This window comes from Chlorocebus sabaeus, chromosome 18 (assembly GCF_047675955.1).
Source record: "Chlorocebus sabaeus isolate Y175 chromosome 18, mChlSab1.0.hap1, whole genome shotgun sequence".
Taxonomy (NCBI): domain Eukaryota; kingdom Metazoa; phylum Chordata; class Mammalia; order Primates; family Cercopithecidae; genus Chlorocebus; species Chlorocebus sabaeus.
In genome coordinates, this window is record NC_132921.1 from 60,721,579 (window position 1) to 60,732,860 (window position 11,282).

General features: G+C 49.8%; 1 protein-coding gene and 1 pseudogene across 3 annotated transcripts in view; one reads left to right on the forward strand and one right to left on the reverse strand.

Annotated features, from left to right (window-relative positions):
• Positions 1–11,167, reverse strand: part of GATA6 (GATA binding protein 6) — a 33,116-nt gene extending 21,949 nt beyond the window's left edge. Inside the window, exons 1-3 of one of the 3 annotated variants that reach the window (XM_007974473.3) lie at positions 10,929–11,167; positions 8,307–9,478; positions 3,449–3,615 (exon numbers count right to left, since the gene is read on the reverse strand). In XM_007974473.3, coding sequence (XP_007972664.2) covers positions 3,449–3,615; positions 8,307–9,441 — 1,302 coding nt within the window. In that variant the 5' untranslated portion in view covers positions 9,442–9,478; positions 10,929–11,167. The other 2 variants (XM_037982451.2, XM_037982450.2) reach the window with 2 other exon arrangements.
• On the forward strand, positions 360–459 carry LOC119618751 (U6 spliceosomal RNA; annotated as a pseudogene).
• Positions 11,168–11,282: the final 115 nt, after the last annotated feature.

Here is an 11,282-nt window from a genome sequence, read left to right on the forward strand (position 1 = left end):
TTAGATGCAGTGATACCAATATATTTGCCCTATCAGTATCATTCTCAACTTGTGTTCATACAAAGGGTTAATTGGTATTACCAGAAAAGGTAAAAGGCCACCTGTCTGCCACTGTCACTCCCATTTCCATGTTTTCTTTATGCCCACAACATCCTTAAAGGGAATTTATTATCTCTAGATTCCTACATGTTAATTATAAAGGATGGGACTTTAAGCTAATATAATTTCCTACCCAGAATGGCAAAATATGAAACTTGTTTTTAAGTTGCCAAGCTTAAATTTCCTTTTAAATGCTGTAAATTACTATAAAAATTGTGACACAGCTTCAGTTAAAAAAAAAAAAAAAAAAAAAAAAAATTGGATGCTTGCTTCCATAGTAAAATTGGAAGGATACAGAGAAGATTAGCATGGCCCCAGCACAAGAATGACACCCAAATTCGTGAAGCTTTCCCTATTAAAAAAAAATAAATTAGAGAAAGATTCGGGACCAAACCAAGTTGAAAATTACAAAATTTGCGAAGTTAAGAAAAATCAATTGTAAAGAATGGAGAAATGTAAATTGAATCTGTATCGAATATTCACAGATTACAGGACAGAGACTTCCAAAACTTTTGCTGGCAAATTTAAAAGATGAAATTAAAATTTGCACTTATGATTCACATCCTGTTGCATTACTTAGCATCACTCTTTACAGATAAGTTATAAACACAAAGAGACGCTGGCAAACGTTTTAGTACTACAACATTTCAAAGAAGTCAGCGCTAAGAATCAATTTGCCTTTAGTTGAAATGAGTATGCTTGGCTCACAGGAGAGCTACCTGGGAAACTGCTTTGCTAAAATCACAACAACATATTAACAAAACTTTACACATCCAGGCTTTTCTTTTTTCTTTGTGATTAAAAGAAAATAAATTTTTAGGAAAGGATTCCTTTCTCTTCATAAATGTGAAATCAGTAAACGAGGGACAGGAAGGTTCACTTTATAAACCAGTCATTTATGACAGTTTCCAGTGGAATTTGGAGTCAATGTGAAGCAAACTTGTTATCAGAATTTGCCATTATAACAAAGGACTTTATGACTGTCAACTGCAGATCATAAGTGAAGCCAGTCCTCATAAACATGTGAAATGCAGGTGAATGGGTTATAAAAGTTCCTTGTAACAAGTGATCTTAGTCATATTCCTCACTGACAAGGAATTCAAGTTACACCATAAATCTCTTATTTTGCAATGTATTGCAAGTTCAGATTCACAGTGATTGGTTCTATACTGCTGGCTAAACAAACTTGAGTTCAACATTCTGTTTCTGAGAACTAAGCCAGATCCATCAAAACCATAAATAAGAAGCCCACAAGGAGACCTCATTGATAGTGACACACCCTTCAATTGGTATCATTTATAACCCATTTACAAAGCATATTTGCTGACCTTGGTTATAGCCAAGACACCTGCTAAGCACAAAGAAAATTAATTGATTCAGAAATGCTAAAAACTGTTCTTTTTTTTTTTTCTTCTAAGTTATTTTTACTGGTACATGCACAAAACAAATGGCACTATCTAAATATGTTACTAGATCAAATTTATAATGCAACTGGAACCTAAATGGCTATTCTTCCACCACATTTTTGCTCAATCTCTAGAAAATGTTACCTTTGAGAGTTCAGTTAGTACTCAGCTCAATGTGCCTTTCCAGAAAAATAAATCAGTTTCATTGTTCATGTGTTGTCTATTATATGAAAACAAGGAACTTCTGTGGGATATTTTCCACTTACTACTTTTTCTTCTTTAGTATGATGCATTTAAGAAAAAATGAAACCCACAGAGAGTCACACACTGCAGTTAAAATTTCTTTAAAGAAAATTTTAAGCTGTGGGAGGTTGTAACGAGTGTAAGCCATATACATTCATTAAATTAACCTCAGCCACTTTATTTTAAATGCATTAAAACAAAACCAACCATAAAACTAATTGCTTCTCTTTAAGGCGTCAGACTTACATTGTGATGCAATTTCACTCTAATCTATTTAACACAAACAACATGTGTAGCATTTGTTCCTGCTAATTAGAGTATAACAAATAAATTACTGGGATACTTAAGACGTCTGGCATCTAACTGTAACATATTTAGCTTTAAAGGGTTATTAGATTATGAGTACTTCGCTAAACAAATGTTAGCCTTACAATGGGGCTGGTGAAAGCTTTCCTTTATTTTCTCTAACCTTTACAGTGGTAAATACTCTCTCCGGCTAAGAAGCACACATAACAATGACAATATAAGATTAATCCCTGAAATCAGGATTCCCTTACTTTAAAACATGGTGGCCGGGCGCGGTGGCTCACGCCCGTAATCCCAGCACTTCGGGAGGCCAAGGCGGGCGGATCACCTGAAGTCGGGAGTTCGAGACCAGCCTGACCTACATGGGGAAACCCTGTCTCTACTAAAAATACAAAAAAATTAGCTGGGCGTGGTGGCGCATGCCTGTAATCCCAGCTACTCGGGAGGCTGAGGCAGGAGAATCGCTTGAACCATGGAGGCGGAGGCTGCGGTGAGCCGAGATCACGCCATTGCACTTCAGCCTGGACAACAAGAGTGAAACTCCGTCTCAAAAATAAATAAATAGATAAAAAGTACAACGTGTGCGAATTAGTGAAAATGCTCAACTTAAGAACATACAAACCACACGTTTTCTCAAGTTCTACAAGATTCTCTGATTTCGAAATAACAAAAGTTAGAGCAAATAAATTTTCAGCAGGTTCAAGGGCAATCCAAGATATGGAATTTGGGGATACACCTGAGGATAAGAGGTAGAAGTGACCAAGAAGGTGGAAAGGACAAAGTAAAAGGCACCCAAAAGAATGTGGCTGTGAGGCGGCGAGAGGGTGGTTGGATTTCTGGCATATTCTATTCGGGGGGTGGATGGTATAAGTGACCATGGTTTTTCAAGGATAAAATCTAAACCATACCCAGTGAAAAAAGTCTTCCTTCGTCCAGCCTCCGTAGGTCTGTTTTTCTCCTCGGGTTACCATCACCATTTTTTGGCCTATCTTACCAGAATTATTACAGTGCTTTGGCAAGTACACCTAGAGATATATAGATTTTTTTTTTCTTTTTTTGCTTGAAACATGGTAACATTTTGCACCTTCCTTTTTTGTTTGTTTTTGTTTTTGTCATTTAGGAACGTCATTCCCTGCGCGTAAAGATGGGGAAAGGCTATCTTGGCTTCCCAGACGCCGGTTTCGGGGTAACCTCTGCTTGGGCGCCAGCGGGTAGGAGTTGGAACAGCCAGGACAGGATGGTACCGCTGGGTCCCCGCTCGGGTGGGACTGGGGCGGCCGCATCTGTCCCCAGGGAGGGGGACGCCGGAGGCAGGCAGAGCCAGGGCGGGGCGGGCAGGGTCAGGAGAGCCCGGGGCCCGGCCGCGAGCCAGGGGCAGGGCGGGTCACACTCACCACGCGCTTCTGCGGCTTGATGAGGGGCCGGCTGAGGCCGTTCATCTTGCTGTAGAGCCCGCAGGCGTTGCACAGGTAGTGGCCGGTGCCGTCCCGCCGCCACAGCGGCGTCTGGATGGAGCCGCAGTTCACGCACTCGCGGCTCTCGGACAGGTCCTCCAGCAGGTCTGCGGCGACAGCGGGGCGAGAGGGCGGGTGAGGCCGCGCCGGACCCGTCCCTCCCCGCGTCACCCGGGGGACCCGGCCCCCAGCCCCGGTGCCCGGCTTCCCTGCCCGCACCCTTCCCGGCTGCGCTTTTCTCCTTGGCCGCAAAGCCAGGAGCAGGGTTTTTATTTCGTCACTATCGATCCGCTGACCATTTGTCCAATACTTCTGCACACCCGGGGCGCCCCAGTAGAGACCCCGGGAAAGAGACAGTGCTGGAAGCAGAGGACGTCAGAGTCCGAGATGAGCGGTGGGGAGGAGGTCGGCTTGAGTCCCCTGACCCCTACTCTCAGGCTGTCCCCGAGCTTTTAAAGACTAAAATCCATCATCATTACAGTACGTCGTTGCCAAACCCGAGCAAGCCACACAGCAATACTGACCACTGAGCCCCGCTGCAACCCACAAATATCCGGGGACAGAGCAAGGCTGCCGCATTAACTTTTATCTCAAGTTATTTTAAAAAGTATTTTCTACATCTGCCACCGGTCCATATGTGCCTCTTCTCCAATTAAAGATACACAAGTGAAATTAAAAGTACTATTCTTAGGCACCTATGTTAGTTAGAAACTAGAAATGAGAAAATTACTCTCATCTTTTCAGGGGGAAAATGCACTAACATTAAGCACAGAGTTTATTTTCATGCCACGAAGATCAAATGCTAAAATCCCCTGATTTAGAAGTGGGTCCAACTGCTTCTATCCACAAAATTTTTATAAAAGGTTGATACCTTACTCATTGAGAAAATTACCAAGACCTTTCCAGTGATCATTTTGAGTTATACAATCTATTTAAAATGTGTTTATTTTACATAATGTTATTATTATTATTCTTTGGTTAGTTTTCAGAATTCACAATAACCTAAACCTGCTAATAAAACAAATCTTAATTAAGAGTAAATGTAACATTTATTACTTCTCAAGAAGGTTAAATATGGAAGAATAAATGTCTCTAAAAATGAGATAGGTACTTATAAGTATAGACTTAAAAAAAATGTATAGACCACCATTTAAGGTTCTTTAGATTATAGAAGGTTTAAATGTTCTAGTTTTGCATTATTGAAGAAGCATTTCTGAATCACTTTTTAAAGTAAATAAACATTACACTTTAGAGTTTTAGCTGAAGATTGTGTGCTAGTGAACCTTTTTGTTCTTTCTCATCCCCTTGCAGTTTATTGCTTGTGTCTACCATCAACTGTGGGGTAACCATATTTAAATATGACTTTAGCATAAAAACTCTTTAATTCCATTAATACTATTTACAAAACAAGTCTCCTTTCTCATTTCTTATTAAGTTTTAAAGAAACTAGCATCCTACACAGTTCAAAGTTGTCATGGGGATACCGCAACTCACAACAGATCACAAAGATTTATTCTTCTCCGCTCTAAAAGCCACTATTGACTATGGTAATCAGTAAAATACTCAGGACTTCAAGGACACTGAAGTTAAACAAGGTATTTGTCTTTGTTGTTGACTTTAAAATGTTACCTATCAGAGCCCCTCTGGACAGAGGAGTGGGGCATTCCCTGGAAAACCCAGTCCTCTGCCTGGGAACAATAAGAATCCCAATAGAAGACAGCGTGAACTCCCCAGGTAGAACTATTTAGTCATCTGAAAACCCAAAGACAAAATTTAATTAAAAGTCCACTTTGAATAAATAATAAATACAATCTAGGAAGTTTGCTTATTTTTAGTTAAATAAAATCTCTCTCATTCCCTCCCAACCTCTTTCCCAAACCCACCAAGCAGCTATAATCCTCTAAATGACTAAAAAGGAAAAAAAAAAAAAATGCTGTCTGTATATCTGATTGTGCTGGAGGCTTGCTCACCAAGATCCCCCTTTTCAACTCACCATTTCTCTCCTAACATGGCTGTTTGGGGTGCCCTTGGGGAGTGATAGATTCAGAGCAGAAGGGCACCACCACCTGTCTTTCTGTGTGTGACACCAAGACACACGGACTCAAACACAGTTCTGCAGGAGCTTAGGAGGGTGTAGGACCCAGGAAATAAAGGGGTGTGAGAACTCTGAGATCACCCCAGAGTAAGCTCATCCCATCTACCCAGTCAGCAAGAAGTGTATAGTGTGGGTTTCCAGAAGCCTCCAGATTGTGCGGGTTGATCAAGTTCAGCACTCGGGTTTTAGCTCTGGTGTTTAAAGTGTCTGCCTCCAAAAACGGTTTAAAAAAAAAAAAAAAAAAAAAAAAATCTAAGAAACAGGAAACCTAGCTAGGAAGCTGGCCCCAGAGTACCTGTGAGGACAAGCAAAGTTAGGGTCACTCACTCCCCACCCTTCACCCCAATACAGGCTTGGTCCCAGTCGCTTCCTGATTTCCTAACAGACTCTATGCAAAAGCTGGGTGTTCCCAAATCCCTTCCCATTTTTTTAAACATACTTTTTTTAAAAATGCTTAAAAAATAACAAATCTTCTAGGTCTACAGAAAATTTCTCTAACTGTGGTGTGCCCAGAAGATGAAAAAATTAAGGAAAGTATAGGCTAAATTTAAAACAAAATGCAACATATTAACTTGCCCACAACTGCCCCATACTGCCTCTAAAGGGATTTCGCATACAGAACCAGTTACTGTAAACATCTAAAGACTCTCTCAGTCATATGAAATGCTGGAAGATTGGAGGAAAGGAACCTGGAGATCAAGCTAAGGTGTGTCAAGAAATAGGCAGAGTTGCAGGCGCTGGCTCAAGCTGCAGCTAGCCCTCACCCAACTCACACACCCTTGCACATTCCCTACAGAACTCCCCGACTGACAAAAGAAGCTTCACACCCAACCACTGCCTCCTTAGAGATTCCCAGTCTCTCCATCTCTGCTCCTGGGAGCCAAGCATGGGTCCCTATGCAGCAGTAAGGAAGAGAGCCCTCGACTCTCAAGTTCCAAGCCAACAACAGTGCAAATCTCAACAGGGTCCCCGATCCCATTCCACACACGGGAAATATGTTCTCCAGGGCCAGCTTTGCAGCAGAAGCAAAAAGAGGGAATTTCGCTGGGCGTGGTGGCTCATGCCTATAAGCCCAGCACTTTGGGAGGCCGAGGTGGGTGGATCACCTAAAGTCAAGAGTTCAAAACCAGCCTGACCAATATGGCAAAAACTACTAAAAATACAAAAAGTAAGTGTGGCGGCACGTTCCTGTAATCCCAGCTACTCGGGAGGCTGAGGCAGAAGAATCACTTGAACCCAGGAGGTGGAGGTTACAGTGACCACTGCACTCCAGACTGGGTGACAGAGCAAAATTAAAAAGAGGGAATTTTGAGACCAAGTCTTGCAGCACTTGGAAGAAGACAGAAAGAACTTAGGTTATCAGGGAGCTGTTCAAATTTGTTCCTTCACTTTCAGACCACTTGCATTTCCAGGATGTCTTTTGCAGACAAGGTTGGGAATGTCCCATTTTATCCTAAGGAATCGTGGCCCCTAGAAGGACTGACTTGCTGTCCCTAAAGGCAGCATCGAGGCTCCCACGAGAAGCACAGACCTGGGATACACAAGACACCGGGGTAGGACTGTTTGGATTAATGTGCCTTCCTCCACTCTGCCACCTCTGTGACTCAAGGGGCCTCCCCCACACCTCCTCTCTAACAACCAACAATAAAAAAAGGTGTTGTTTCCTTAGAAAGATTATCAAACAGGTGAAATATATAGTAAGAGAAGCCAGCTGAAAGCTCCAAAGACGCAGAATGTTGCATCTGAGAAAAGCAGCCTAACAGGGCTCACACACTCCTGTGCTGGAGTAAACAAAACACTTTTCAAAACGAGGTATTTCCAGGTATTTTTGACAATAGCATTTTCACAGTTTACCCCCTAATGGCTCCCAGACACAGGAATTAAGAGTATGAGTCAAATTGGAAACTGAAAAACTGGTGGGCTAAACTTCGAAGGGAGAATAGGCGCCCCAGCTCCAGGATGCCTGAGTTGCAGCCTGGCCATGTGAGCAGCAGTCCCAGACCAGGGCCCAGCTGATGCCAAGCAAAAGGGCCTATCCACCAGCTCTCCTTCAGCATAAAGTCACAAGTCTGACCACTCCAGGTGCCCTCTCATCTTTTCTTTCCCTCTCTCCCTTGTGGGAGAGAAGATGCCAACCAGCTTCCCTAGGAACATCTAAGCTCTTCTGTTGTGCTTTGCTAAATACCCTTCTCTAGGAAAACACACACACACCCTTTGGAGAGTTAAACTGGGTGAGTCTGCAAGTGCTTTGTATGAGTGTTTGGGGGTGGATCAAGTGTCCGCCACTCTCCCAGACTTACTCCCATCGTGGAATCTCTTCCACTCACCCAAAGTAGGGTCTGCGATGAGGCTCAAGCGCTCGTAGTTACCTCCCAGCCTCATTTTTCCCCAATAGCAGAGGCCATTCACTACTCATCAAGGCCCTGAGCTTCTCCAAGGCACAAAGGTACAGATGTGCATTTAGTCTCTTTCGTGGAAAGGAACTTGGCACAAGAGAATCGCCTCAGCGCTACCAGACTCTCGTCACCCAGCCACAGGCCTGCAAATCCTTCCTGGGACCAGGCCGACCTCCGTGCACCCGGACGAGAAAGTCCTGAAAACAGTGCCTCAAAGTCCTGAAAACAGAGTGGAGTAGCTGCTCCACGTCCCCCGTGCGCCCCAGCGCTTTGGACCCGCAACCTGACCCTGAGGCGCGACCCTTACCTGCACTGGGGCCCCGGGGCACCGGGAGCGGGGCTCCGGCGCGGCTCTGCAGGCTGTGCAGCACCGGGGTCTCGAAGGGTCCGGCAGGCCAGGCGGGCGTCAGTGGCGCCCCCACGTAGGGCGAGTAGGGGCTCGGATGATGATGGTGGTGGTGATGGTGGTGATGGTACGTCCCGTTCAGCGGCCGCGCCGCCGACAGCGAGCTGTACTGGGGCTCGCGGCCGCCCATGGCCGCCAGGCTGCTGCCGCCGCCGCTCACGCCTCCCGCGCCCCCACTACCCGCGGCCGCGTAGCCTCCTGGCTCCCGTGCGGCGCCATTGGCCATGGGCGGGCTGGGCGAGTAAGGGAAGCGCGCCGAGACGTGCGCCGCGGCCGAGCCAGCGCCGCCTGGCCCCGCGGCCCCACCGCCAGCCGCTCCGCCTCCGCCGCCGTACGGGGGGCTGTCGGCCGAGGCCTGGGGCCAGCCGGGATGCGCGCCCGTGCCGCCCGCGTGGTTGGCTGGCCCACTGCCCGACCCCTGCAGGTGGTACGGTAGGCCGGGCAGCATGGAACCCACGCGAGTGGTGGGCACGTAGACCGGGGAGCTGGCCGCCGCCGCGGCTGCTGCCGCCGCGGCCGCAGAGTGCACGAAGCCGCCGGGCGCACCATCGTAGGCGGCCGGACCCTGACTGGAGAGAGCGGCGAGGGTCTGGTACATCTCCTCCGGCTGCTCGGGTGCGAAGGGGCTCAGCTTGGCGCCGCGGCTGGACCACAGCAGCTTGCTGGCGGTCGCGGCTTGGTCGAGGTCAGTGAACAGCAGCAGGTCCTCCCAGGTCGACAGGTTGCCCCCGGGGCCCGCGACCCCAGGCGCCGAAGGTCCGTGGGGAACCCCGAAGGGATGCGAAGCGTATGAGCTGAGCAGCAGCGAGCGGGCCGGGGGTCCAGCCGCTGCCTCCGCGTCGAGCTGAGGCGTCCCGCAGTTGCTGGCGCCGCCGGGGCCCCGCTCTCCGCCCCGGGAGCAGGAGGAGGACGAGGAAGAGATGGGGGAAGGCGGCGTGGAGGGGTCCCGCGCTAGAAAGGCTCCGGAGTCGCTGGCGTCCGCACCCGCGGCCCCGAAGCGCTTCGGCAAGCACCAGCCGCCGTCAGTCAAGGCCATCCACGGTCCGGCGCCGCTGCAAGCTGACGTCTAGCTCCTGAGGCGAGGTGGGGGAGACGGGGATGGTAGGAGATAGACGAGTTACCAAGAGCGTAGGCTGCACACACTACCTCGGTTCCACTCCTTTATTCTAGTTCAAATGGGATCCACCTCCAATGGGATCTTTGAGAACTCAAATATCCCATTTGAGACTTCTCAAAGATCCCATTTCTGCCTGGGGCGTGGGGATTAATAAGGGAGAGGGGAAAGGAGCCTGTGCAGCCGCCACAGAGCCCTGGAAGGGCTGGGATATCAGCCCTCCCTCAAAGGCACCGCTCCGGTCCCCGCGTCCTCCCCGCCCACCCCCTCGGCCGCATCCTTTCTCCGTGCGCGCGCCAGATCCCAGGGGTGATCTGCAGAAGCTGGATGAGGCTATCCTTCCGCCCTAAAGTGTCTTCCCCGGGCTGATGACACACAAAGGAATTTAAGTAGCTGTGCGTGTTGGCACCGCAGCATCCCGCCTCTCTGCGGATGCCCCTCTCCCGAAATGCCTCGGGGTGAGGGTTCCCCACGGGAAAACCGTTCGCGTAAGGAAGGCAACCTGTCCCCGAAAACGAAACCGCCGCGTTCTCCTATACTGGCTCTCCCAGAGTTTCCTGGACTGCGCTGACCAGCCCGAACGCGAGCCCCAGAGAGAAATGCCATTCGGCCCAGGGAAAGTGGGACGCCAGGGCGGGGGCAGCAGTCCAGGTCCTTCCCAGCAGAGGCAGAGCAGGGAGCTCGCGGGGCGGGAATCGCCAGCCCCACCGGCGTCCCCGCGGCGCCGCACACCTTAGACACTGCCCGCGCCGGCAGCCACCAGCGTGCGCGCTCACGCCGGCCGGGCAGCCCGGCCCACCCCGCGGTCATCCCCAGCAGCAGAAAGGCCGGACCCTCCCGGAATCGGACGTAGCGGGGTGGAGCGGAGAGCAGAGAAAAGGAGGGGGAACGCAAGGGGCTGGGGGCGGGGGGGGGCGTGAGACTGCCCCAGAGCCGACGCGACCCCAAAGGGGAGAGCAGGAAGAATGACAGGGAGAATCGGAGGAGTGGGGGAGGAAGGCGAAATGCAGCCGGGCTGGCCTCCTCTAGGCTGCTTTTCCAAATCGCCTCGGCTCATCGGAGATTACCACACTAAAATTAATGCCCACACACAGACCTGGCTAGATAGCAAGAAAGAAGTTTCTCTGCCTGCTTAACTACCGGCTCCCGCCCCTTTGCGCCGAGATAACTCGGAGATAAGGCTGCGCGCAGATAAGCGCTTCAAGGAGAGGAAAAGAGACTAGAAGTTGGTCCGCGGTGTCCCGGGAGCCTGGGAGCCGCCTCAGCCCGCCCGGAGGGGAGGAGGGAGACACCCTCGGAGCCGACTGCGGCCTGGAGAGGGCCGGAGCGCCGGAGGCCCAGGGGCCCGCGATGAGTAGGGGTGGAGGGGAGGGAAGCTAGGAGATCGCGCGAGGAGGAAGCAGCCGAACCTCGGGCGGGCGCTGCTCATGGAGAACGGCCGCGGCGGAGGGTGCTCCCAGGCGTGGAGAGAGGCCGAGGGCGCCAGCGGGCGAGCGCGAGTCCGGGGTCTGCGCCGCGCTGCTGGTGAATAAAAAGGAGAGAGGAGGCGCCTCTTACTGCTCTGCCGGAAAACTGCAGCCTGCGCTCCTGATTGGACTCACCGAGCCCTAAACAAACAGCGCTCGCCGAAGGGTGCCAGGCTGTGGGTCGGAACTGCGCTCAGCGAGCAGCTGGGCGCTGGAGGTGAAGAGGAGGAGGAGGGATCTAGGGGAGGAGAGAAAAGAGGGTGGGGAGGGGACGGCGAGGGGGAGGGGAGCGCGCCG